The sequence below is a fragment of the Stomoxys calcitrans genome, chromosome 1 (genome assembly GCF_963082655.1).
Source record: "Stomoxys calcitrans chromosome 1, idStoCalc2.1, whole genome shotgun sequence".
Taxonomy (NCBI): domain Eukaryota; kingdom Metazoa; phylum Arthropoda; class Insecta; order Diptera; family Muscidae; genus Stomoxys; species Stomoxys calcitrans.
The window spans coordinates 248,599,565-248,625,673 of NC_081552.1; the positions used below are offsets into that span (position 1 = coordinate 248,599,565).

At 38.4% G+C, this 26,109-nt stretch overlaps 3 protein-coding genes across 3 annotated transcripts; 1 reads left to right on the plus strand and 2 right to left on the minus strand.

The window, feature by feature from the left end:
• Nucleotides 1-4,995: 4,995 nt before the first annotated feature.
• LOC131994066 (zinc finger protein 684-like) lies at nucleotides 4,996-9,045 on the minus strand. The gene is made up of 2 exons (XM_059360250.1): nucleotides 8,661-9,045; nucleotides 4,996-6,153 (listed from the first exon to the last, which is right to left on the minus strand). The coding sequence occupies exons 1-2, from the start codon at nucleotides 8,955-8,957 to the stop codon at nucleotides 5,077-5,079; spliced, it is 1,374 nt and encodes a 457-aa protein (XP_059216233.1). The 5' UTR covers nucleotides 8,958-9,045; the 3' UTR covers nucleotides 4,996-5,076.
• LOC106092551 (uncharacterized) lies at nucleotides 9,041-9,709 on the minus strand. The gene is made up of 3 exons (XM_013259430.2): nucleotides 9,457-9,709; nucleotides 9,245-9,380; nucleotides 9,041-9,170 (listed from the first exon to the last, which is right to left on the minus strand). Exons 1-3 carry the CDS (start codon nucleotides 9,626-9,628, stop codon nucleotides 9,041-9,043), a joined length of 438 nt encoding a protein of 145 aa, XP_013114884.2. The 5' UTR covers nucleotides 9,629-9,709.
• A 6,746-nt stretch (nucleotides 9,710-16,455) lies between these two features.
• Nucleotides 16,456-25,220, plus strand: LOC106092544 (zinc finger protein 892). Its single transcript, XM_013259422.2, has 4 exons — nucleotides 16,456-16,735; nucleotides 16,794-16,941; nucleotides 17,006-17,723; nucleotides 24,054-25,220. Exons 1-4 carry the CDS (start codon nucleotides 16,573-16,575, stop codon nucleotides 25,164-25,166), a joined length of 2,142 nt encoding a protein of 713 aa, XP_013114876.2. The 5' UTR covers nucleotides 16,456-16,572; the 3' UTR covers nucleotides 25,167-25,220.
• The last annotated feature ends 889 nt before the right edge of the window (nucleotides 25,221-26,109 follow it).

The window sequence follows — 26,109 nt, forward strand, 5'->3', positions numbered from 1 at the left end:
TCCGTCTGTCTCCATGTCTGTCCATGTTAATTTGTATACAAACTACAGGTCGCAATTTTCATCCGATCGTCTTCAAATTTGATATGAGCATGTTTTTCGGCCTAGAGACGAAGGCGATTGAAATTAGAAATAATCGGTTCAGATTTGGATATAGCTTCCATATATATGTTCGTCCGATTTGCAGTAATAATGCAATAAAATAGTCATTTATTAACCGATTCTCTTAAAATTTGTTGAGAAGGATTTTCTTCTGACTCTCAATATTACTGGTGAATTTGATAAAAATCGGTTCAGATTTGGATATAGCTCCCATATATATTTTCGTCCGATTTGGAGTAATACAGCAATAAAATGGTCATTTGTTAACCAATTCTCTTGAAATATGTTGGGAAGGATTTTCTTATGACTCTCAATATTACTGGTGAGTTTCTTAGAAATGGGTTCAGATTAGGATATAGCTCCCATATATATTTTCGTCCGATTTGCAGTAATACACCAATAAAATTGTCATTTGTTAACCGATTTTCTCGAAATTTGTTGGGAAGGATTTTCCTCTGACTCTCATTATTACTGGTGAATTTGATAAAAATCGGTTCAGATTTGGATATAGCTCCTTAAGCTCAATGGTAAGGGGCCTCCTTATGGCCAATTCGGAACGGGGTGCCGCAGTGCAACACCTCTTTTGAAAGAAGCTTTACATGGCATAGAACCGCACAAATGTTGCCAGCATTATGAGGGTGAAAACCACCGCTGACAATTTTTTCTGATGGTCTCGTCAGAATTCGAACTCAGGCGTTCAGCGTCATAGGCGGACATGCTTATCCTAGTCGATCTAGCCATGTCCGTCCGGCTGTCCGTCCGTCTGTCGGTCGAAAGTACCCTAACTTTCGAAGCAGTAAAGCTAGCCGCTTGAAATTTTGCACAAATAGTTTTTATTAGAGTAAGTTGGTTGGGATTGTAAATGGGCCAAATCGGTCCATGTTTTGATATAGCTGCCATATAAACTGATCTTGGGTCCTGACTTCTTCAGCCTCTGGAGGGCGCAATTCTCGTCCGATTTGACTGAAATTTTGCACGTTGGGTTTTGGTATCACTTCCAACAACTGCGCTGTGTATGGTTCAAATCGGTCCATGTTTTGAGATAGCTACCATATAAACCGATCTTGGGTCTTGACTTCTTGAGCCAATAGAGCACGCAATTCTCATCCGATTTGACTGAAATTTTGCACGTAGTGTTTCATCCGATTTGACTGAAATTTTGCACGTAGTGTTTTGGTATCACTTCCAACAACTGCGCTAAGTATGGTTCAAATCGGTCCATGGTTTGATATAGCTACCATATAAACCGATCTTGGGTCCTGACTTCTTGAGCCAATAGAGCACGCAATTCGATTCGCATCCGATTTGGCTGAAATTTTGCACAAGGTGTTTTGTTATGACTTTCCATAACTGTGCTAAGTATGGCGCAAATCGGTATAGAATCTGATATAGCTGCCATATAAACCGATCTGGGATCTTCACATCTTGAGCCTCTAGAGTGCGCAATTCTCATCCGATTTGACAGAAAATTTATACAACGGCTTCTCTCATGACCTTCAACATACGCGTCTAATATGGTCTGAATCGATCAATAACTTAATACAGCTCCCATACAAATCTATCTCCCGATTTTGCTTCTTAAGCCGAATGAACTGAAATATTACACAATGACTTCTGCAATGTTCAGCATTCATTTATGGTCCGAGTCGGACTATAATTTGATATAGCTCCAATAGCATAACAGTTCTTATTCAATATGCTTTGTTTGCCTAAAAAGAGATACCGCGCATAGAACTCGACAAATGCGATCCATGGTGGAGGGTATATAAGATTCGGCCCGGCCGAACATAACACGCTCTTACTTGTGAACAATATCTTCCTTAGAAAAAAATTAATTTTTCCTAAGACACAATTTCATGTTTTTAAAGAAAAAATTTTCTCTGTTTTTAACACAAAATTTAATTTTCTCAAGTCAAAACTTCACTTTTATAAAGAAAAAAATTCATGTTAATTTTTTTAAAGATAAAACTTGGTTTTCCTAAAGACAAAATTTCATTTTTCTGAAGAAAAAAATTTCATTTTTTAAATACAGAACAAAATTTTTCCAAAGACGGAAGTTAATTTTTCTAAATTGAGTCCTTAGAAAAAATTTCATTGATTGACTTAAAACATTCTATGGCAAGCACAGTGTATTTTAGATGAATAAGGTTTTTTTTACAATAAAATATGAATTATCATATTAATAATTATTTCTTTTAAGTTTGTTTTATGTACATTTGTTTTTGTAATTATTCCGTTTTTACCTTAGAGTCCCTATTTTAAAATTGAATTGTATAATTTTTTTAAATATTTTCTTATTTTATAAGTAGTAGACAAATGAAATTAAAAATAAAAATATATATGTATTTAAAAAAAAAATATTTATATACATAGCATTTAATACAATAATCTAATATGAACATTTATTATAAATAAATATGATAAAAAAGAAAAGAAAATTAGAAACAAAACAAATCTTAGAAAGATATTCGATTCATATTTACAAGAATTAAAAATTCAAATTTTGAAAAGCAAAACAAATGAAAATTGTTATTGTCGTTTTTATGTGAATTCGATAAGAAAACAAACAACATATGTATATGTACAATAATTTGTATTTTAACAACAACAACAACAAAACCAACCAAGAAATATTCAGAGCAAATTATTTATACAATTTCAACCACACCCCACAAAAACACACGTAAATCGAAAAAATCGAATATTTAAGCAAATAGAAAAAAAAAACAATAAATATTTACAAAAAAGAAAAATGTCGATGTTTTATTCATTCCCAAAGAAGGAAAACAAAAGAATTAAATTTGGAAAGTATTAAAAACAAGTAAAAAGGCATTAAGTTCGGCCGGGCCGAACTTTGAATATCCAACACCTCGGGTAAATCCCATTTCTTCACAATCCGGTGAAAAATTAATAACTTATGCACCCAAATTCAGCACGGACATTGAGTGGTCTAATATATACCCTTTATCTGCAGATCGGTCTATATGACAGCTATATCTAACTATTGTCCGATCTAAACCATATCTACGTCAGATGTTCGGAGGGTTAAAATAACCCACTGTTGCAAATTTCATCGCAATCGGGTAATAAATAAAGCTTTTATGGGCTTCAGACCCTTTATCGGGAGATGGGTCTATATGACAGCTATATCCAAATGTAGCCCGATCTGTATCATATTTGGGTCGGATGTTGGAAGGCTTAAAACTGCGCACTATTCTAAATTTCAGCGAAATCGAATAAAAAATAAACCTTATATGGCCTTCAGACCCCCTATCAGGATATCGGTCTATATGGCAGGTATATATAAATATAGTCCGGTCCGAACCATCTTTAGGTCAGATGTCGGGAGGCTTAAAATTACTCACTATTTGAAATTTTAGCGAAATCGGGTAATAAATAAAGTTTTTATGGGCTTCAGTCCTCTTATCAGCAGATCGGTCTATATGACAGCTATATCTAAATATAATCCGATCTGTACCATATTTGGGTCGAATTTTGGGAAGCTTAAAACTGTGCACTATTCCAAATTTCAGCGAAATCGGGTAATAAATAAAGCTTTTATTGGCTTCGGACCCCTTATCGGCAGATCGGTCTATATGGCAGCTATATATAAATATAGTCCGATCTGAACCATATTTAGGTCAGATGTCGGGAGGCTTAAAATAACCCACTGTTGCAAATTTCAGCGAAATCGCGTAATAAATAAAGCTTTTATAGGCTTCAGACCCTTTATCGGGAGATGGGTCTATATGGCAGCTATGTCCAAATAGGGTCCGATATGGCCCGTTCAAGAACTTAACAAGCATGCATAAAGAAGACGTATCTCTGCCAAATTTCAGCTCAATATCTCAATTTTTGAAGGCTACAGAGTGATTACAACAGACGGACAGAAAAACACACGGACATCGTTAAATCGTCTTAGAATTTTACGACAATCGGAAATATATATACTTTGTAGGATCGGAAATTGATATTTCGATGTTTTGCAAACGGAATGACTAAATAAATTTACCCCCTTTTCCTACGGTGGTGGGTATAAAAATATATATAAACAAAAATCCAATGTTGACCAAATTTTGAAAGAAAACTTTCAAGGGCGGACCCTCCCCCTTACCCCAATTTTCAGAAACGCCAGATCTCGGAGATGGGTGCACCAATTTAAGCAAAATTTTGTATGCCACCTTATGGTACCCCAAAAATAAGAAATTGGTATAAAATTTTGTGGTCAAATACCTGGGGGGACGCCCCATCCCAAAACCCACCCGAACGGACATGTGTACCGATTGGGACAATATGGGTATCAAATGAAACGTATTTAAGAGTAGAGTACGAATGTGGTATACAAATGTTACCTTAAGTGTACCCCAAAAAAGCCCCAAGAGGACACTTTCACCGCTTTGGGCAATATGGATATCAAATGAAAGGTATTTGAGAGTAGAATACGAACTTGGCAATAAATTGTCACCCTGAGTGTCCCCTACCCACAAAAACACCACCCAATAGCACACTTTAACCGCTTTGGGCAATATGGGTATCAAATGAAGAATTGGAATTTTATGACGATCCGAAATATATACTTTGTAGGGTCGGAAATTCATATTTCGATGTGTTGCAAACGGAATGACTAAATAAAAATACCCCCTTCCCACGGTGGTGGGTATAAAAAAGACAAAACTTGCATGAAATTTTCTCTAAAGACGAAATTTCCAAGATATTCTCTCTAAAGACAAAATATCAATCAAATTTTCCCAAAGACGAAAATCACAATAGAATTTTCTTTATTATAATGAGGAAAGAATTATTTTTGTTTTTGAATCAAATTATTCTAACCGAAGAAAGCAGGGAAAAAAATTTCGGTTTGATTTACAATCAGTCTGTATTTTTGATGTTTTTTAAAACAATTCATTAAAGATAAGCATTTAAAAAAGAAAACTTAAAAAGAATTCAACTCAACGATTCAATATAAAAAATATTTTTTTAAACCTGTACAACATCCACTTCCACCTCATTATCAGCCGAAATTTCGCAAATCCCTTTGAGGGGTTCTTCATCATTTACAACACCATCCAAATCCATTTGATTATCAGTAGAAACTTCAGTAGTGCCCACATTCAAATGTTTCTTTTTGTGGCTGTAAAAGGCTCCAGGCCATTTAAAATATTGGCCGCAAATCTCGCACACATACAAACTGTGTGTCCCCTTATGCAGGGCTTGGTGAATTAATAAATTTTTTTTCATACTAAATCGCTTCTCACATGCTTCACATTTGTGGGGTTTCTCACCCTTGATATGCGTTTTCATATGATTGTAGCGACCCATGCGTGTGGAAAATTTTTTACCACATTCACCACAAGCATAAGCTTTCTCAGCTGCATGGGTATCCTCGTGATTTTTTAAACTTATCAAATTTGCTAATAGGCGTCCACAAATGCTACATGGGTACCTAGATGCAGACGCAGGCGGCTTCGACCCTTTTGTTCTACGTCTGCGTTCATGGACATGATGTATATGTGTGCTCACACTGCCCACACAGCGAAATATTTTCGAGCAGATGGGGCAAGAATACTTTTTCTCAAATGTATGGATGTTAATGTGAATGTTAAGTTCAGTTTTTGTGGTCTTCCGCATGCCACAGTATGGGCAGACAAAATCCTTGATGCCAGCATGACGTTTCTTATGTATTTGTAACTTTGACAATATGTCAAATCGTCGCGTACATCCTTCCTCGTCACAAGCATAACGTAGCTCTACTTGTTTGCCATTCGCTGAGCTTCTTACTAAATTATGATCCTTTCGCTTGTGATGGTTTAACGCTCCATAGAGTTTAAACACCTCGTTACAATTGTCAATGTCGCACTTAAAGGAGTTGGCAATGCCCTTATGCTCGTTGTCATGATGGATCCACTCCAGGTAGTTATTAAAACCTCGACCACAATTTTCATATTTACAAGGATATCCCAATAAACCAAGATGTCTACGCTTATGGGCATCCAGGGAATGTTGAGTAGGAAGCATTTTACTACAGGTCTCGCATTTCAGCATTTCATTTGTAATCTAAACAAGAAGAGAAAATTAAAAAAATTTGTATAAGCTGGGAATTTGCTTTGTTGGATTTGTTATCGTCAAGGTATAGGAATGTTTTTTATACCCATCCCCGTAGGATAGGGGGTATATTCATTTAGTCATTCCGTTTGCAACACATCAAAATATCAATTTCCGACCCTACAAAGTATATATATTTCGGATCGGATAACAATGTCCGTGTGTCTGTCCGTCTCTCCGTCCGTCTGTTGTACTCACTCTATAGCCTTCGAAAATTGAGATATTGAGCTAAAATTTGACACAGAAACGTCTTTTTGATACACGCTGGTTAAGTTTTTGAACGGGCCAAATCGGACCATATTTGGATAAAGCTGCTGTATAGACCTATCTCCCGATAAAGGGTCTGAAGCCCAAAACTTCATTCCGAAAAAGGGTCTAATGCCCATAAAAACTTTATTTTTTGTACGACTTTGCTGAAATTTAAAACAGTGGGTTATTCTAAGCCTCCCGACATCCGATGTAAATATGGTTCACATCGGACTAAATATAGATATAGCTACCATATAGACCAATCTCCCGATAAAGGGTCTGAAGACCATAACAACTTTTTTATTTACCCGATTTCGCTGAAATTTGCAACAGTGGGTTATTTTAAGCCTCCCGACATCTGACTAAAATATGGATTAGATCGGTCCATATTTAGATATAGCTGCCATATAGACCGATCTTCCGATAAAGGGTCTGAAGACCATAAAAGCTTTATTTTTTATCGGATTTCCATGAAATTTGCAACAGTGGGTTATTTTAAGCCTCCCAACATCCGACTTGAATATGGTACAGATCGGACTATATATACATATAGCTACCATATAGACCGACCTCCCGATAAAGGGTCTGAAGGCCATAAAAGCTTTATTTTTTATCGGATTTCTCTGAAATTTGCAACAGTGGGTTATTTTAAGCCTCCCAACATCCGACTTGAATATGGTACAGATCGAACTATATATACATATAGCTACCATATAGACCGATCTCCCGATAAAGGGTCTGAAGGCCATAAAAGCTTTATTTTTTATCCGATTTCGCTAAAATTTGAAACAGTGTGTTGTTTTAAGCCTCCCGACATCTGACCAAAATATGGATTAGATCGGTCCATATTTACATATAGCTGCTATATACCGATCTCCCGACAAAGGGTCTAAGGACCATAAAAGCTTTCGTTTTTAACCGATTTCGCTGAAATTTGAAACAGTGAGTTATTTTTAGCCTCCTGACACCCGACCTAAATATTGTTCAGATCGAACTATATTTAGATATAGGTGCCATATGGACCGATCTGCCATTAAGCAGTCTGAAGCCAATAAAAGCTTTATTTATCACCCGATTACGCTGATATTTGCAACAGTGGGTTATTTTAAGCCTCCCGATATCTGACCTAAATATGGATTACAGCGGTCTATATTTGAATATAGCTGCTATATAGACCGATATCCCGATAAAGGGTCTGAAGCCCATAAAAACTTTATTATTTATTACTTGATTTCGCTGAAATTTGAAACAGTGAGTTGTCGTAAGCCTCCCGTAATCCGACCCAAATATGGTTCAGATCAGACTATATTTAGATATAGCTGCCATATAGACCGATCTCCTGATAAAGGGTCTGAAGACCATAAAAGCTTTATTTAGTACCCGATTTCGCTGAAATTTGAAACTCGGGTTTTCTGAGCTTCATGATATCCGACCTTACAATGGTTCAGATCGCTTTCTAATTCGATATATCTGCCAAAAAGACCAATATTTTGTCCTACAAAATTGAATAGTGATATATTTTAGACCACTCAATGTCCGTGCCGAATTAGGGTGCTTAAGTTTTCCAATTTTCACCGGATTTTGACGAAAGATGGCTTACATATATACCCGAGGTGGTGGGTATCCAAAGTTCGGCCCGGCTGAACGTAATGCCTTTTTACTTAAATTACATAGCAAAATGTTTGGTCAGTATAGGATTTTCATAGGCAGTTATAGCGAAATGTAGCTACTACAGGTATCGTTATCCTTGCCGCTTTAGAGATAAAAATTTCTTGTCGAAAAGCATTTTGTTTCTTTTTTGCCCAATATCAGGCCTAAAATCTGGTGATCCCATTGATTCTCAACTTGACCCTGTTTCCACATTGGCCATTTTGTATTTGGGGTTCAATAGGGGCTCATTTGTATTCGTAGGGACTTAAGCCTTGTACTGACGTTTCTGGCTCAATCCCAGACCATACCGGATTGGCCCGACGGAGCCCTTCATCTCCAAAGGCGGCCGCCTTATTGTACAACACACTGCTACAACGTTTCTGGCTGGGTTATGGTCTTCGAACAGCAACATCCTACTTGCCAGTCTAGAGTGCAGTTGGGAGACCAATTCTTCCTTACATCAATGGTGTCATAGAATGTCGTTTTAATTAGGCAAGACGGTCACTAATACATTCAACATAAGATCATGGTTATTCTATTCACATTTAAGTACAACCTACCCTCTGTTCCTTCTTTGCAGTATCCAGTGTACATCCAGGTTTATTTTTTACGATGACATTGCTCAAATATAATTCAAGCTTTGTGTGTGAGGCTAGCGGATCCACTACCTGGGAAGTTTCTTCATCGAATGCTTGTTTTTTGTCTTCTGGCGAGATTATATTAACTTCAAAATTTGTTATAGAAGCATTATTTTGTGATTCAGCATTTAAAACTAATTCCTCCGCATGTGTTTCCAATGTATTCGTGGCTTCAGTGCACTCAATTACATTGTATTCTTCCAAAGATTCGCGACACATACCTTGAAATTGATGAATATCCAAAATTTTATAATAACATTGGGCACAAACTGCCAAAGGATATCCATCAGCAGAATCAACCTCTAGGTTGGTGTGTAGAGGTTTTCTGTTTCAAATATATGATAGGTGTTGCATAAGTCTGCAACCTTCAGACAGGTGCGGCAAATTTGTTTCTTTTGTGCAATGCTATCGGACTCATCAAAGTTGCGGCATCTAAAAATATTGAAAGCACACACACATATCGAAAAACTCTTTTGCCATATCGTTTTTAAAATACAAGTACTTACACCTTGACAATTCCATGCTGCAACATTTGATCTATAGACTGAAAATGAACCCAATCTGAGATGAGCTCCACGGAATTCAGTCTCTCTTGTTCATACTTCTGCAGCAGTTCTTGCCATCGCAATTTACAATGTGTAACTGTTCGTAAACAAAAATACATTATCCTTAAAAAAAGGATGCAGTCTTCAGCATGAACATCTCCAATACACATTACCAGTTGAGTCAACTACTGCAGCAATATCTTGCCAAATACTTCCAAAACTACCTCCAAATTTGGCATCCTCACTATTGTATAAACAGGGATATTTTCCAATTTCTTCTATTATGGTTTCATTGAAAATTTCCTCTTGAAATGAATCACTTGGCGTCATTTTTCGATCAAGCATCTATGCAAGCATAGATATATGTCCTTTATTGAATTATTGTTTGATAATACTCATCAATAATATTAACAAATTTGAATTTATCTTCTTCTTCTTCTTCTTCTTGGTTTCATATGCTGCGCATATGAAACATTTAATAAAAGGTGACTGAGACACCAGATCTATGATGCCACCTTTCCTGGGATCTATAGTTGGGGATTATAGTAAATTGCCGGGTTGCATTGTTGAAATTTAATGTTGTTTGATTGTTTGATAGGGTTGATTGTTGAAATTTTTAAAGTAATTTGTTGGAACGTTTATAAAATTTATAAATTGCCATGTACAGATTGCAGTCGTCCTTCTGCAATATTTCCAGACAGCTAGTTCGGTTGATTCCGATTCTTCTGGCCCTGTCAATCAGTAGGTCTCTGGCGTCTAAATCCATGTTGGGGCATTCAAATGTGAGATGGTCTATAGACTGAATAGAGCCACACTCACATAAGTCGGTATCGACTATGTTAATTCTTTTCAGATGCTCTCTGGCTAGTGTATGTCCAAATCTGAGTCTGCAAATGAGGGTTATTACACCCCTAGGTAATTTCCGATCTTTAAACCATGGCGTAGTATTCACCGTACGGGATAGAGAGTAGAGTCTGCGGCCGTGAGGGCTGTCGTCCCATTTTTGTTGCCATCGACAGATAGCATTAGCCTTGTCATATGATTTTATCTCCATATGGGGTATCGCAGGATGGTCCGTGGCATCCTCATGATTCACTGCAACAAAGTCAACGTACTCATTTCCTGGTATACCCATATGACTGGGTACCCACAGAAAAATTATCGTGTAGCCAGCCACGGCCAATTGATGTAAGAGGTGTTTTATTGACCATATGTGTGGATGTGTCCTGTTGTTTCCAAATGTATCCAAGGCCGATAACACCGACCTGCTGTCTGAGATAATAATGTATTGACCAATATCATTCACCTTTATGAATTTTAGCGACTCGACTATTGCGTACACCTCTGCAGAGAATATTGTATTAACTGGGTGTATCGAGAAGGAAGCCTCTATGTCCATATCTGGAACCCAAAATGCAAGGCCAGTCCTTTCTCGAGTCTTAGATCCGTCTGTGTATATCCTGGTATATTGTCTCCATCTATCTTCAATGATCTGGTTAAATTTCTGCAACACGATCTTCTCATCTGTGCATCCCTTTCGAACATCCATAAATTCCACCTTAGGTCTATACGTAACACTGTCGAAAGGGTGTTGATATCTAGGTATCTTTTCGTAGTCCTCGATCTTAAACTCACGAATTTTCTTTCCATATTCGGACATGAACACAGATCCCGAGAAACCGTTGTTGATATATCTCATTATATATTTTCTTGCTGGATGTGTTCTGTTAGAGATGATCTTGTTGATGTAATTATTCGCCAAAAGTCCAATTCTCTCCGGCACTGGCATGATTTTAGCTTGCTGTTCCAACGCAAGGGTGTGAGTAGAGATCATCGCTCCCAGAGCGACCCTTATGGCCTTGAATTGTACTCTTTGTAAAATAAGAGACTCGGCGGGAGAGCAATCCATTAACAACGGAGCCATGTATTCCATTCTGGGTCTTACCACTCCCTTGTAGAGTAGTAATAAATTTTGCGGATCTGCACCCCACGTAACGCCACACAATGCTCTTAAGATATTCATGAACGCAAAACAGTTTTTCTTGACATATTTGACGTGTCTGTCAAGTTTAAGGTGTGGATCCAGTATGTAACCAAGAAAACAGAATGTACTGACGAATTCGACTGAGGAACCTCCAATCAACAAACATGGATTCAATGGGCCCAAGCGCCTCCTGCCGGGTAATATCAGCATAGCCTTCGATTTACTTGGAGAGAGTGAAAGCTGCAACTCGCTCAATCTATTCTCCAAAATAAATACGTCGTGCTGTACTTTCTCAATACACCTCTCCAATGACGAGTCAGAGTAAAACACAGCTACATCATCGGCGTATCCCAAAATCTCAGATTCCAAGTTGCCAAAAAGATCATTTATGTAAACATTAAAGCTTAAAGGACTGATTACCGAGCCTTGTGGTGTTCCGGTAAATGACCTCCTCCGATAGGTCTTACCGTTCCTCTCCATAAAAAGGTCTTTATATCGTAGTAGGTTGTATAGCACCTCGCATGTATGTCCGCTAATTCCAAGTGTCCTATATCTGGATATCAATAAGTCAATGTTCACATTCTCAAAGGCGCTTTTAATATCGAGAAATAAACAAATTGTAAATTTGCCCTCCTTCCTTGCAACCTGGGCTGCCGACCAGAGGGTCACAACATTGTCGTAGGTAGATCTTCCGCGCCTAAATCCAAATTGTGAGTTATTCATCCTGGTTTCATATTCCAAATGGTGCTCGACTCTGTGACAAATAATTTTTTCGAACAACTTACGTAAACAGGACAGGACGGCTATGGACCTATATGAATCAGGTTGATCATTAGGCTTACCTCTTTTATGTATCGGTGTTATCCTATATTGCATCCATGAGACTGGAATTCGTCTGCTTCTCCACACATCGTTAAATAAGTCAAGGAGTGCATTCCTAATATCACCATCAAATTCCTTGATATGGCCATTGCGAATGCCATCAAAGCCGGGTGTGGTATCCCGAGAGGCAGCAATTACCATTTCCAACTCTGGCATTGAGAACGCGGCATCGGGAACCTCATCTTCATAGCATGGAGAAATAAAAATAGGGCCCTGAGGACCGGCAAGTGTATCACAAAATGGATCTATACATGAATCAGGTATTGAGGGTGATTTGGGAACGTGCATGCCTCTAAATCTCTTAATGATCTTCCAAAGTTCAGTAGGTGTTATCTCTGAGTCTATACCCTCACATGTCAACTTCCAGCCACGCCTTTTCTCGGACCTGATAGTGTAAAAGTACTCTTTTTTGGATAAAGCAAATCTCTTAAAATTCTCCCTCGATGGCCTCTTCCTGAATTCGCAAACAGCTCGAATTTGTTTAGCCTTAGTCCTCTTGCAATTTAAGTTCCACCATGGCGTGTCAGGGTGATTTTTCATATCAGTCCTTGCCTTAAACTTTTCATAAAAAAGTCTAGAAAACACATCAAATTTCTCACCCTCTTGTGTCATCCTAAAAGTGTCGCTCTGAAGTATGCCCCAAACACCCTGGTTTAAGGTGTCTTTAGGGATAAAACGAGGGACACCATAAGAGATCTTTTGTTGGACCTTAGGTCTTAATTGAAGTGATACCCTTATCACACAATGCCCGCTACCTAAGGTTTCATTCATGGCTGTCCATGTTGCAATCAGAGCCAACGATGGGTTGCATAATGTAAGGTCAATCGCGGTAGGATTTGCGCAACCAAAAAACGTTTTAGATCCATCATTCAGCAGTACTATATCGTTGTCCTCTATGAATTCGACCATCATCGAACCTTTGTCGTCAATATTACGATTACCCCATATCTGGTGATGGCTGTTGAAATCTCCGCAAATTATATAGTGATCATCACTATTAACCAAAGACAACATGTGGCTAAGATCGTTCTTGTTAAAAGTGGCAGATGGTGGTATGTATGCCGACATAATTACGATGTTGCCAAAATGAGTCTCCAGTTTGCACGCGGCAATTTCCAATCTGTTGTTAGTAGTTATGATCGGGATAGCCCTGTATGTCAGTGTTCTTCGTAATAAGATGGCAACACCTCCGCCATTGGTGGTTCTGTCCCATCTTATCATGTCATATCCAGGTATTGTAAAAGCCTCATCCGGGTCTAAGAATGTCTCAGAAAGACATGCTACATCAATTTCGTGCTCCCTCAAAAATTCCATAAGTTGTGATTTCTTGTTCCTGATACTAGTGAGATTTATTTGAATTAACTTCATCTAGCACTTATCTTTATATTGTGTAAAACGTAAGTCCTGATCCTCATTAGGGATTTGGTAGTTTTCTTCAATAGGAACAGATTGTTGGAATTTTTGAAAGGGATCTTGTAAAGACGTTGTGTTACAATTGGTGGTTGATGTTGTATTGCTGGTTTTGGGTTTGACACTTGATGTTATTGGCTCGTCGTTGAGCGTCGTCTTAGTAATGTTTGTTTTTTCGTTAATCACTTCCTCCGTGATAACAATATCTTCACATGTTGAAGTTCCGATCGGTTCCATAATAATCCCGTCGGCGTCTTCTGGCAAATTAAGTGAACTGACATCCTCAGTTGAAAGTTCTGTTGGTGATATATCTGGTATTACAGTTGGTCTCTCGTCAGGAGTCACCACCTCTGATTCAGAGGCATTGTTGTCTTCCTCCAACATGCTAGTATCATTAACCAGTGTTTTCGTCTGACCTCTTCTTTTCCGGGGTCTATTCAAGCGTACCAATTTAGGCCTCTTCGAATTAATAGCCGGAAAATCTACATCAGTGTATACAAACGAATCATTGATTGGGTCTGCTGCCTGTTGATTTTGAAGAGTGGTCCTCTTGGGCATTCTCAGTTCAGCCTTAACTCTCGCCCTCTCACGTAAATCCATTCGAACGTGGCATTCGAATGAAGTAGCCTCATGAGTACCGTTGCAATTCACACATCTCACTGCGCCATTGCAGGTACCAGCATGAGAAGTGCCACAACGCGAACAAATCTCCTCAAATCTGCGACATGCCTTGGTAGTATGACCATATCTCCAGCATCGTCTACATTGTGGGGTGTACTCGATGAACGGTTTAACGGGAAATATTACCCTATCGAGCGATATGTGAGATGGTAGTAAATCGCCGGTAAAGCATATGACTACCATATCGATGTCCAAACGTGTATCAGCCTTCTCTGGATCGGGTTTTGTCATCCGTTTTACCTCAGTAATACGTGGTTCGCTTGGCAGATAGCCGTATTCAGCACGATGACTTGTTGCTGCGTTCTTAAAAATGTGGGCTTCGGTAATATCAGTCTCAGCTGGAATTTCAACGACAGCCTTCGTCTCACACAGCTCAACCGGAATAAAGACATTACATTTACGGCGAAGATCGTCATCTGCAACAATACTATTTATGGTACCCATATCAGTGCTTATTAGACGTATTTTCCTTTTCGTGATATAATGAATGTCCAAGTCCTTGTATTTGGAGTAGAGGCTCGCACAAAGCTGCATCAATCGAAATTTGGGGCCTGCCCCATGCGGTTGAATGATGGCGATATACTCCGCTTGAAAATGATCGTATCTCCTAATACGCGGTAGTGGGATCTTCTTCCCATCATCCGTATCGAAGTACTTACTTTCGGGATAAACCATTCTAAGGGGTTTTTAATCAATTTTTTCAATTACAAAATTCACAGAAAAAAAAGCTTCCTTTCGCGCCGGATTCTTCTTCTTTTTCAATTTGAATTTATGTCGTTTATGTTTTGAAGCTTCAGCTGGTTTTATTTATAATGGAGATTTTACATGGCACATCAGATTTTTTATTTATAATGGGAATTTTACATGGCACATCAATTTCGTATTCATCGTGTGTACCCATGACATAATTAAATTTTTAAAATTTTTTCTCGCGAAGTGCACGAGTTTTGGTTGTGTGTGTGCATTCTAGTTAAGAACGATAACAAACACAAACAACGAAAAATGGCGCGAACTAGTAACATACTCAAAATCAGAGTTGCACTAATCACTGATTTTGATAGATAGTGCACTCAAATATTTTGTTGTTGGGCAACTGCCACTACCGTGGTGTTTTGGTATCATTTGGTTTAAATCTTTAAGTATGGTTTAAATCGGTTTATAACCTGATATAGCTGCCATATAACCCGATTTCCCGATTAGACTTCTTGAGCTTCAAGAGGGGAATGACTTCCAACAACTGTGCCAAGTATGGTCTAATCAGTTCATAACCTAATATAGCCGCCATATAAACCGATCTGCCAATTAGACTTCTTGAGCTCCTAGAGGGCGCAGTTCTTATCGATTTGGTTGAAATTCTGCACGTGTTTTGGTATGACTTCCAACAACTGTGCCAAGTATGGGTCAAATCGATTCATAACCTGATATAGCTACCAATTTGACACTCTGGGCCTCTGGGGCAATTTTTACTCGATTTGCCTGAAATTTTGGAGGTGGTATTTTTCTATGACTTCTAACAGCCATGACAAATACGGTCCATGTCGGTCCATAACTTGATGTTGCTCATACATATAAATTGAAAAATTCATTCAAAGAACTTGACAAGAGCGATCCATGGTGGAGGGTATATAAGATTTGGTCCGGCCGAACTTAGCACGCTTTTATCTTTAGTTCTCATATTCGTTTGAAATATTGAAGATGAGAAAATAACGATAGTATCAACCGTGTGGCAATGCAAATAAAAGCTAGAATGTCAATTTGAGAGTGTACAGAAGTTTGACAGATGAGTGGGAATTTCTACCCCCATCCCCATAGGGTTGTATCGTAGATTACGTTGTTGTTGGGCAAGTGACGCTACGTTCTATAATTGGACAATGGATGACGCCTTATGGCTGGTAATATGTTCGTTTTTCACCGGTGAAAACACATGTTTTTTACGGTTATTTTTTTAAAACACTACAACACTCTCAATGACAATGATTTCGTAAGTATTGAGGGAATGTCCTACTGAATGAAGTCAGCAAGTTTTTTTTTTGATTCAAAATCTATTAAAAAAAAAAGTTATCGTGAAAAAATTAAGCTAAAAGCGAATATAGTACCACCCTTAATGGAATTATTTTTTCATACATCAGCCAACAAATCATTGCATGTGAGGGGTTCATGAGAACTACTTGTATTTTGAGAACTTCCCTAATTTGAAAATCACTGCGCCGACATCTGTCAAAAGGAGCAAAATTTGGATTTTCTTTTTTTTGGATTGACGCCACCAAAAGTTTGGTTGAATTAGTTGAATGGTGTTGTTTCATTTTCTATCCAAATATATATTCTTATCGCCATGTCTGTACGAAGCTATATTGGTAGGGAAAAATTTAATGTGAGCCTTATTAAAGAGGTCCAGAAATACACGGTACTGTATGACCATGCACATCCGGATTTTAGGAATTCATTTGTTAAATTAAAAATTTGGCAAGAAATTGGTCGAACCTTGGGCGAAAGTGGTAAGTAATTAGAAACATTTGTTATACTAAAGTCTTAAAGTGGTAATTTTACATTCAGAACATTTGTGTAAGGTGCGTTGGGTAGACTTAAGAAAACAGTATTCAAAGGAATACCAAAGAATGCGTGCTCCCAGCAATGTACGCAATACCTATTGGAGATACACGGAAGCATTGTCCTTTTTGAAGGAATATGAGACACACAAAGTGTAAGTTTTCTAGGTTGTTCTACCACAAAATCTATTTAATTAACTCATTAACTTATATTTGTAGAATCTCTCCACAGGAACCCCCCAAGGTTGCCAAGCGTGATGTGTATTGCCGAGCCTGTTTATGCCCATTTCAAGCGGAGTCTGGTGGCACCAAGAGCCATAACATATTCGAAATCTCAGATTTGGCTAAAAAACTATCTGAGTGTTCAGGGCGAGAAGTTGTTGAATGGGATGAGTATCCCCAATCTGTATGTGAAAAATGCTATAAAAAAATTATTTATTTCGCTCAATTTCGTGATATGTGCCGTTCATCCCTGGAGAAATTTAACACCATAATACATGATCCAAAAGAAGTCGCATACGATTTGAATGAAACCATCAAAGATGATTCTTTGAACTTTACCTTGGAGGATGATGCAGATCTGAATACACTTTTGGAAAACGAAGAAACCTACAAAGTCAAAAACACCAAAAAGCGTAAAAACAAACTAGAGCCAGAAAAAATACGTGTGCCAGAAGTTAAGCCAGAATTAGAACATGACAATGAAATTATGGATGAAATTATACAAGTTGAGATTGAAAGAAATGCAGATTGTGATGAGCAAAGTACTAGCGTGGACACAGCTGTGGAACATTTGCCCACAGAAGAACCCCTTAAACATATAGTAGAAGATGAAAATATCGAAGACATGTTCAATGAAGAGACATTGATGGAAGATGCGGAGTACCTTATCGAGGAGGAAAAATACATAGTTGAAGAATTGCAGGATGAAGAAGAGGTATGTAGAAAAACCACAAATAAAAAATAGTTTTTAATAAAAGGTATTGTATAGATTGTATGGTTATTTTAAGTAAATTTTTATTTTAGAATTATGTTTTATGGCTTATTTTTTCAAACTCTTATATAGTCTTAATTTTTTTGTTATCAAAATTTATTGAAATACTACGAATTTTCTTTTTATACTGGTTGCAATTTATTAGATTTGACACCCTTTTGACAAAGTAAATTTCGTTTGGGAATAAAAATACCCAGAATTTGTTGTCATTATACCTTAGCACTATATTAAGTTGACCACTTTTACTTTTCTATTTCCCTCGAAACAAATTTGAGTTGTTGTACAAGACATTGGCTTGTAATATGCCCATGTGTATGTTGTTGTTGTTGTTGTAGTAGCAGTGTGTGGTAGGCGGCAGCCCTTGCCGATGAAGGAATTCATCGGGTCAATCCGGTACGTACAACCGGCTGCCATGGGATTGCCCATGTGTATGTGTATGTGATAAGTGATAAAGTTTGTGGTTGCTAATTTTTATTTTTTGAAACAAAAAAAAAAAAAAAAAAAAAAAAAAAAAAAAAAAAAAAAAAAAAAAAAAAAATGTTACAAAAAAGGAAAAAAAAGTTCAAAAGTGAAATGATTTTAAATCTAGAATATAGTGAAACTTTTTTTTTTGGAAATTTGAGATAAGATGAAAGGAAGACGAATACGATGCATTGAACGTAAGTACTAAGCGATTAATTGGCATATAAGACAGTTTTATAATACATCGAATTTTAAGTTCGGCTTTGCCCAATCTTATAAACTTTCCAGCTGGGATTGCATTTGTCAAGTTCCTTGCACTATTGTTCTTTACATAACAAGAAATCCCCAAGGCGCGAACGTTTATATAGGAGGTATATAGGTCTACATGTTGGAGGTTATAGTATCGTGCAAAATCGGATGAGAATTGTGCCCTACAGAGGCTCAAGAAATATTATCGTGGATGGTAAAAAACAATGCGCCCTCTAGAGGCTTAAGAAGAAAAGGTTAACGCGTGCTAAGTTCGGCCGGGCCGAATCTTATATACCCTCCACCATAGATCGCATTTGTCGAGTTCTTCTCCCGATACCTATTTGTAGACAAACAAAGGATTAAAGAAAAGAATCGATTTAATATTGGGGCTATATCAAGTTATGGTCCGATTCGGATTGAATTGAATGTTGAAGAACATAGTAGTAGTGGAAGTCATTTTGTAAAATTTCACCCAATTCGAGTAAGAATTGCGACCTTTAGGGGCTCAAGAAATAAAATCGGGAGAAAGGTTTATATGGGAGCTGCATCAAGCTATTGATCGATTCAGACCATATTTGGCACGTATGTCGAAGGTCATAGGAGAAGCCGTTGTACAAAATTTCAGCCAAATCGGAAAATAATTACGTCCTCTGGAGGCTCAAGTAGTCAAGATCCCAGATTGGTTTAAATAGCAGCTATATCAGGTTATTGATCGATTTGAACCATATTTGCCACAGTTGTTGGAAGTCATAATAAAACACCTCATGCAAAATTTCAGCCAAATCAGATAAGAATTGCGCCATCTAGTGGCTCAAGAAGTCAAGATCCAAGACCGGTTTATATGGCAGCTATATCAAAACATGGACCTATAAGCCCAACCGACCTACACTAATAAGAAGTATTTGTGCAAAATTTCAAGCGGCTAGCTTCACTCCTTCGAAAGTTAGCGTGCTTTCGACAGACAGACGGACGCACGGACATTTCTAGATCGACTTAAAATGTAATGACGATCAAGATTATATACACTTAGACGAATATTTCGAGGAGTTACGAACAGAATGACGAAACTAGTATACCCCCATTCTATGTTGGAGGGCATAAAAATCGGTAGTGCAGATCATAGAAATCAAAATTGTCCTAAAAACAAAATTAGTAATGTTTTCACCTTCCTACCCTTCAAACAGTTTACTTGTAAAGTTGGCAACATTTTTGCATACGAAAGAGATCAAAGGTAAGTTTATTGACCTCACTATATATGGTAAGGTAAGTTGTTGGTCCTTGCTTTAGTAAAGTAAGCTTTTTGACTTATCTTAGTAAGGTAATTTTTTTTTTGACTGGGACCACCGTAGCCGGTTGTACGTACCGGATTGACCTGATGGTATCCTTCATCGGTAAGGGCTGCCGACTCAGTGTACGTGTTCGCCCTTTTTTCGTCATGGGAGAGTCACATCCCAGATTGCCTTCTCCGCACGGTTCTGGTCCGAGCCGGGATTGAAAAGAATCCCTGGTTCTGTTCGGTTTGCTCGAACCGCCTCCATCGTCGGTCGGCGTCGGTGAGCTGTAACCGGTGCATCGATTGGGTGAATTTTCGAGGAGGTGCAGCAGCTCGCCAGACATTTCCATTGCATCCCCTGATCTCCTGACTGACGTAAACTGGCAAGCCATCATTTCTTTGGGATCAAATCACCTCCCCATAATTTTCACCATCGAACGACCGCCCGACTTCATAACCTCTGAGTTCCGGAGAGTACACCAATCGCCGTCACCGTAAGTGACAGCAAAACAGATATAACATATGTTTACCTTATGTGCAGGGCAGAGATATCGGTCTATATGGCAGCTATATCCAAATCTGGACCGATTTTGGCCAAGTTGCAGAAAAATTTCGAAGAGACTAACACAACTCACTGTCCCAGATTTCGGCGAAATCGAACAATAAATGCGCCTTTTATGGCCCCAAAATCTTAAATCCAGAGATTGGTCTATATGGCAGCTATTGGATTGCCCAAAAAGTAATTGCGGATTTTCACATAGTCGGCGTTGACAAATTTTTTCACAGCCTGTGACTCTGTAATTGCATTCTTTCTTCTGTCAGTTATCAGCTGTTACTTTTAGCTTGCTTTAGAAAAAAAGTGTAAAAAAGGTATATTTGATTAAAGTTCATTCTAAGTTTTATTAAAAATGCATTTACTTTCTTTTAAAATATCCGCAATTACTTTTTGGGCAACCCAATAATATGGAAGGTGAATTATATATTCCCACATATGACTGTATAGAATATAAATACTATATATTTTATTTTTTAATTTTGTTTACTTGATCCATTTTTATTATGTGCATATATTTTCGAATGTAAATATTTGAGATACAATCTGATCTTAAACAACTGAACAAATTTTTATTTAATTTGGCAGTTGTTTCAAATTTTCCTGAAGAGGAGTTTTTATTTTTACCTATTTTTCACTCTATTGAAGGATCCTGTGTAGTCTAACTTTATATTTTTTCGTTTTGACAAATACTAGATTTAAATGAATGAGTATATTTTTTTATTTTAATTTTTCAAAGAAATTGATTTTTATAATTTTTTTATAATATAAATGTAGCTCTGGAAAGAAAAAAAAAATAAATTCAATATTTCTAATACCGTCTGAACTCTTTCGATCGGATCGTCGTAAAATTCTAAGACGTTTTTACGATGTCCGTGTGTCTGTCCGTCCGTCTATTGTAATCACGCTAAGGCCTTCAAAAATTGAGATATTGTGCTGAAATTTGGCACAGATACGTCTTTTTGATGCACGCTGGTCAAGTTCTTGAACCAAATCGGACCATATTTGGATATAGCTGCTATATAGGCCGATAAAGGGTCTAATGCCCATAAATGCTTAAATAAATTCAACAAAGAGAATGCAAACAAAAAACTGACATCTTCGTGTCGCAGCTGTTCGCGTGAGACCACCTCTTGAATTCGCGTTGTCTGGGAGGTCCGCGGACTTTATAACAGAGCACGTCGTAAAAAAGCGGCAGGTTATTTGGATGTGTATTACATCGGGGTTCAAATACAATAAGATTGTTAGAGCGGATCCTAGAATCTATTCGGCGAAGAGATCGATAGCGTTAATGACGCCGCCAAGCTCCATACTGAAACGTTAGTAGTCGAAATGGGAGTGAGAGCAGAGACAACGGCTTAGACTTTTAATGAAAACGCATTGTCCACAGTATGCGACGGGAATCGCGGAGACTTATGAGGTTGATCGAATTCAGAATTGCTTACAGAATTAATGGTAAAGAAAGCCTTGAGGAGCTTCCAACCATTTAAGACAGCCAGCCTTGATGAAATATCCCCTCTTAATGTTGGCGACTTTTGCGAGGTACAATGCCATCCATCGTCATTTAAAAAATTTTCCCCAAAAAGGTGTTGCTTCATGCTGCACTTCCCAATCCCTTTAATTTGAGTCCCATATTGCCATGGCCGGAGAATGTTTATGGGATGGGGCGGCAACGGAAGTTCAGTTTAGGGGTGCTTTAGGGCGTACCCCAAAACACTTGGCTCCAAAATTGGATATCAAATTCGTTTTCTACTCTCAAATACCTTTCCTTTAACTCCCATATTGTCATAATGGGTCAAATAACCCTTTTGACGTATCTTTAGGAGGGTACTTGGACCCAAATTGTTAATACGATATTCATTTTTGTGCCCATCGGACCACTTTCGGATATGGGTGGCTTTTTGGGGTGAGTGGTAGGGTCCGCCTCCACCCGATATCTAAAAATTATATAGCCTATGTTTCCTACCAGACAAACGTACACAATCTTTGAACGTTTTAAGAAAATCGACTCAGCCAAGTATCATATAGTCATAATGGGTCTAAAGGCGTTTTTGAGGGGTGGCGTGACCCCCTATACTTCGATCTGATTTTGTATGCCACAATCGAAATTTACTCCCGAATACCTTTCATTTGAGCCCCATATTGAAATGAACGTTCAATATGTCTATTTGGGGGAGTTTTGGGGTTGGGTACCCGATGGGTACTTAAACTCAAATTTAAATACCATATTCGTATTCTACTCTCCAATACCTTTCGTTTGCTACCTATATTGTCCCGATCGGTCCACTTTTGATTTTGGGTTGTGTTTTTGGTATAAGGGGGAGGGTCCGTCCCCCTTCCGATAACGAAAAATTATATAGCCTATGTTTCTTTCCAGACCTACCTACACATTATGCTAAAATTTCGAGAAAATCGGTTCTGCCGTTTTTCAGTCTATACGGAACAAACAAACCAAGTCCCATATATCCGTGATTGGCTAATGTGCCCATTTTGGGCATGTTTGTGGGGATGGGGTGACCCACAATACTTCGACATGTATTTGTATGCCAGATTCGGTATCTACTCTCGCATACTTTTCATTTGATACCCATATTGTCCTTATCGGTCCACTTTTGATTTTGAGTGGCGTTTTTGGGGTAACGGTGAAGGGGTCCGTCCCCTTCCGTTATCAATAAATTATAAAGCCTATTCCTAATTCCTGAACATATTCGTAATCTACTCCCGAATATCTTTTATTTGAGTCCAATATTGTCATGATCGTCAAATAAATCTATTTTAAGGGGTTTTGGGGAGGAGGAGGGTCCGCCCCCCTCCCGATATCAAAAAATTGTATAGCCTATGTTTCCTTCCAGACCAATAAGGTGGCATAAATTTCGCTTAAATCGGTGAACGCATCTCCGAAATCCGGCTATCAAAAATGTAGTACCCTATTTTTAACGGGGGCTCAAACTGTACCATCTGTGAAAATTTCAAGAAAATCGGTTCAGCCGTTTTTGAGTCCCCTATACCTCGGCATGAATTTTTATGCCAGATTCTGTATCTGCTCCCGCATACTTTTCATTTGATACCCATATTGTCCTTATCGGTCCACTTTTGATTTTGGATGGTGTTTTTGGGGTGGAGGGTCCGACGCCTTCCGTTATAAATAAATTATAAAGCCTATTCCTACTTCCTGACCATATTCGTAATCTACTTCCGAATACCTTTCATTTGAGTCCCATATTGTCATGATCGTCAAATATACCTAATTAAAGGGGTTTTGGGGCTCGGGCGGCCCCCAGGTACTTGGACCCAACTTTTATTATAAAATTCGTACTCTACTCTTGAATACCTTTCATTTGAATCCCATATTGTCTCGATCGGTTCACTTTTACTTTTGGGTAGTACCTTTGGGGTAGGGGGAGGGTCCGCCCCCTCCGGATATCAAAAAATTATATAGCCTATGTTTCCTTCCAGACCAATAAGGTGGCGTAAATTTCGCTTAAATCGGTGAACGCATCTCCGAGATCTGGCTATCAAAAAATGTAGTACCCTATTTTTAACGGGGGCCCAAACAGTACCATCTGTGAAAATTTCAAGAAAATCGGTTCAGCCGTTTTTGAGTCAATACGGAACAAACAAACAAACACAAATTAAATTTTATGTATAAGATAGATAGATCTTTCGGAGAAATTTTTTAGAAATTTATGCAAAATTTCTCTCACATTAATCTATATGTATATACGATTTATTTCAGTCTGTTTCAGAACCATCTATAAAACGGAATGCCAAACCCAAACGAAAGCATAATCAAAATTGTTTAAAATGTAACATTTGCTCGGCACTTTTTCGCTTTCAACATCGCTTGGATGCTCATGTACGACAACATCAGGGACTTCATGGTTACCCATGTACTTTTGAAGGTTGCAAGCGTGCCTTCCAGCGTATCGATGATTTCCGAGCTCACATTAATGACCATAATGGTATATCCAATGAATTTATATGTGGCATCGAAAACTGTGATAAAGTCTTTAGCACCAAATATCTCTTGAAGAGGCATAAAAGGAATCAGCACTTTGTGGGAGTACAAGTACTGGCGAACAAGAAAAAATATCCCCCCCGACATTTTGTTTGTGAAATTTGCGGCCGTGTAGTATCCAGCCGTGCTGCCCTGCTAGAGCATGGCTTTGTTCATGTCGATAAATCGCTGTGGCCCTACGCCTGCGACGAAGAAGGATGTACGAGGCGATTTCGCATATTATCTCATCTAAAAATTCACAAAAATCGTCATGCTGGTATTAGGAACTACGTTTGCCCCTATTGCAATGAACGTAAAACCACTAGGACTGAGTTGACGATACACATCAACGGTCACACTTTTGAACGCAAATATACATGCCACATCTGTTTGAAGGTTTTTAAATGCGCTGGAACACTAAACGTGCACATTCGCCGCGTCCATGCACAAAAAGAAATTCTCGAGTGTCGTTTCTGCAGTCACAAATGCAGTACTCCCCACTATTTGAGGTATCATGAGTCGACCCATACCGGAGCAGATCCTTATCCCTGTCAGCAGTGTGGCAAGCAGTTCGCAACCGCTTCCGGTCGCCATACCCACATGCAAGTGCATACAAAGGGCGAGCATCCACACATCTGTAGCGAGTGTGGCAAAACATTCAGATGGGCATCCAGCCTTAAATATCATCACCAGCATTTGCATAACTCAGCAGCGGAAAAGCTACCATACATCTGTAAGGATTGTGGCCAAGAATTCCATTCCAAAGGAAGCTATAATGGCCATTTAAAAACACATTCTTTCAAGGAATTCCTAAATATACAATATCTAGATGATGTTAACGTTGAGGAATAGTTGTATACTAGTTAAAAAAAAATTAAAAATATTCCTAAAGGATATTTTCGAAAATCTTAAAAGTTTTAATTTATTACGTATAATTTGGGCTATTAATTCCTATGGCTTTATCACTTAAGCTTCTCGTGACATCCATGAACAACTCACAGATTAGACCTCAAAGGTCCACCATGTGTGGCGCACACAGCTAGGTTAGGTTAGGTTTAAGTGGCATTCTGCCATCAGACTCACTTAGACGTTTTCGTCCATTGTGATACCACAGGAACAGAAGAAGGAAGATGCCTACCGTTGAACCATCCAGATCGCTTTAAAAAGTCAGACAGGTTCTCAAAGAAATGGTAACCTAAATTGGAACTCCTTCTGACTGTTAGTGCGGGACACACACACAGAAGGTGTTCTATAGTCTCTTTTTCTTCGATATCCTCACAGTTTCTGCAAAAGTCGTTGCTGGTAACCTTCAGTCTGTCAGCATGTTTTCCGATTATACAGTGACCTGTCTTGACGGACACAATGACTGAGACGTCTGTTCTAGCCAATGACAGCAAAGCAGTAGACCTCTTCAAGTCTAGATTAGACCACATAATTTTAGAATGCTCACAGCCCCCTCTTTGTGACCATCTATCATTCGTTGTCCTTCGGGCCTGGTCCTGAAAACTTAGCTTACTTGTCGCTAGAGGCATACCCACAGATTCCAGTATCCTTGGAATGTGTAGGGTAGTTCCTAGTCTCGCAAGCTCGTTCGCTTTACAATTCCCTGGGATATCTCTGTGGCCCGGCACCCAGAACAAGTGAATTTTGAACAGTTCAGCTATCTCGTTGAGAGATCTGCGACAGTCAAGGGCGGTTTTTGTGTTCAGAAATGCGTTCTCCAGGGATTCAATGGCTGCCTGCATGTCTGAGAAGATATTTATGCCAATCGTCGTAAAGACATTAAATATTAGCC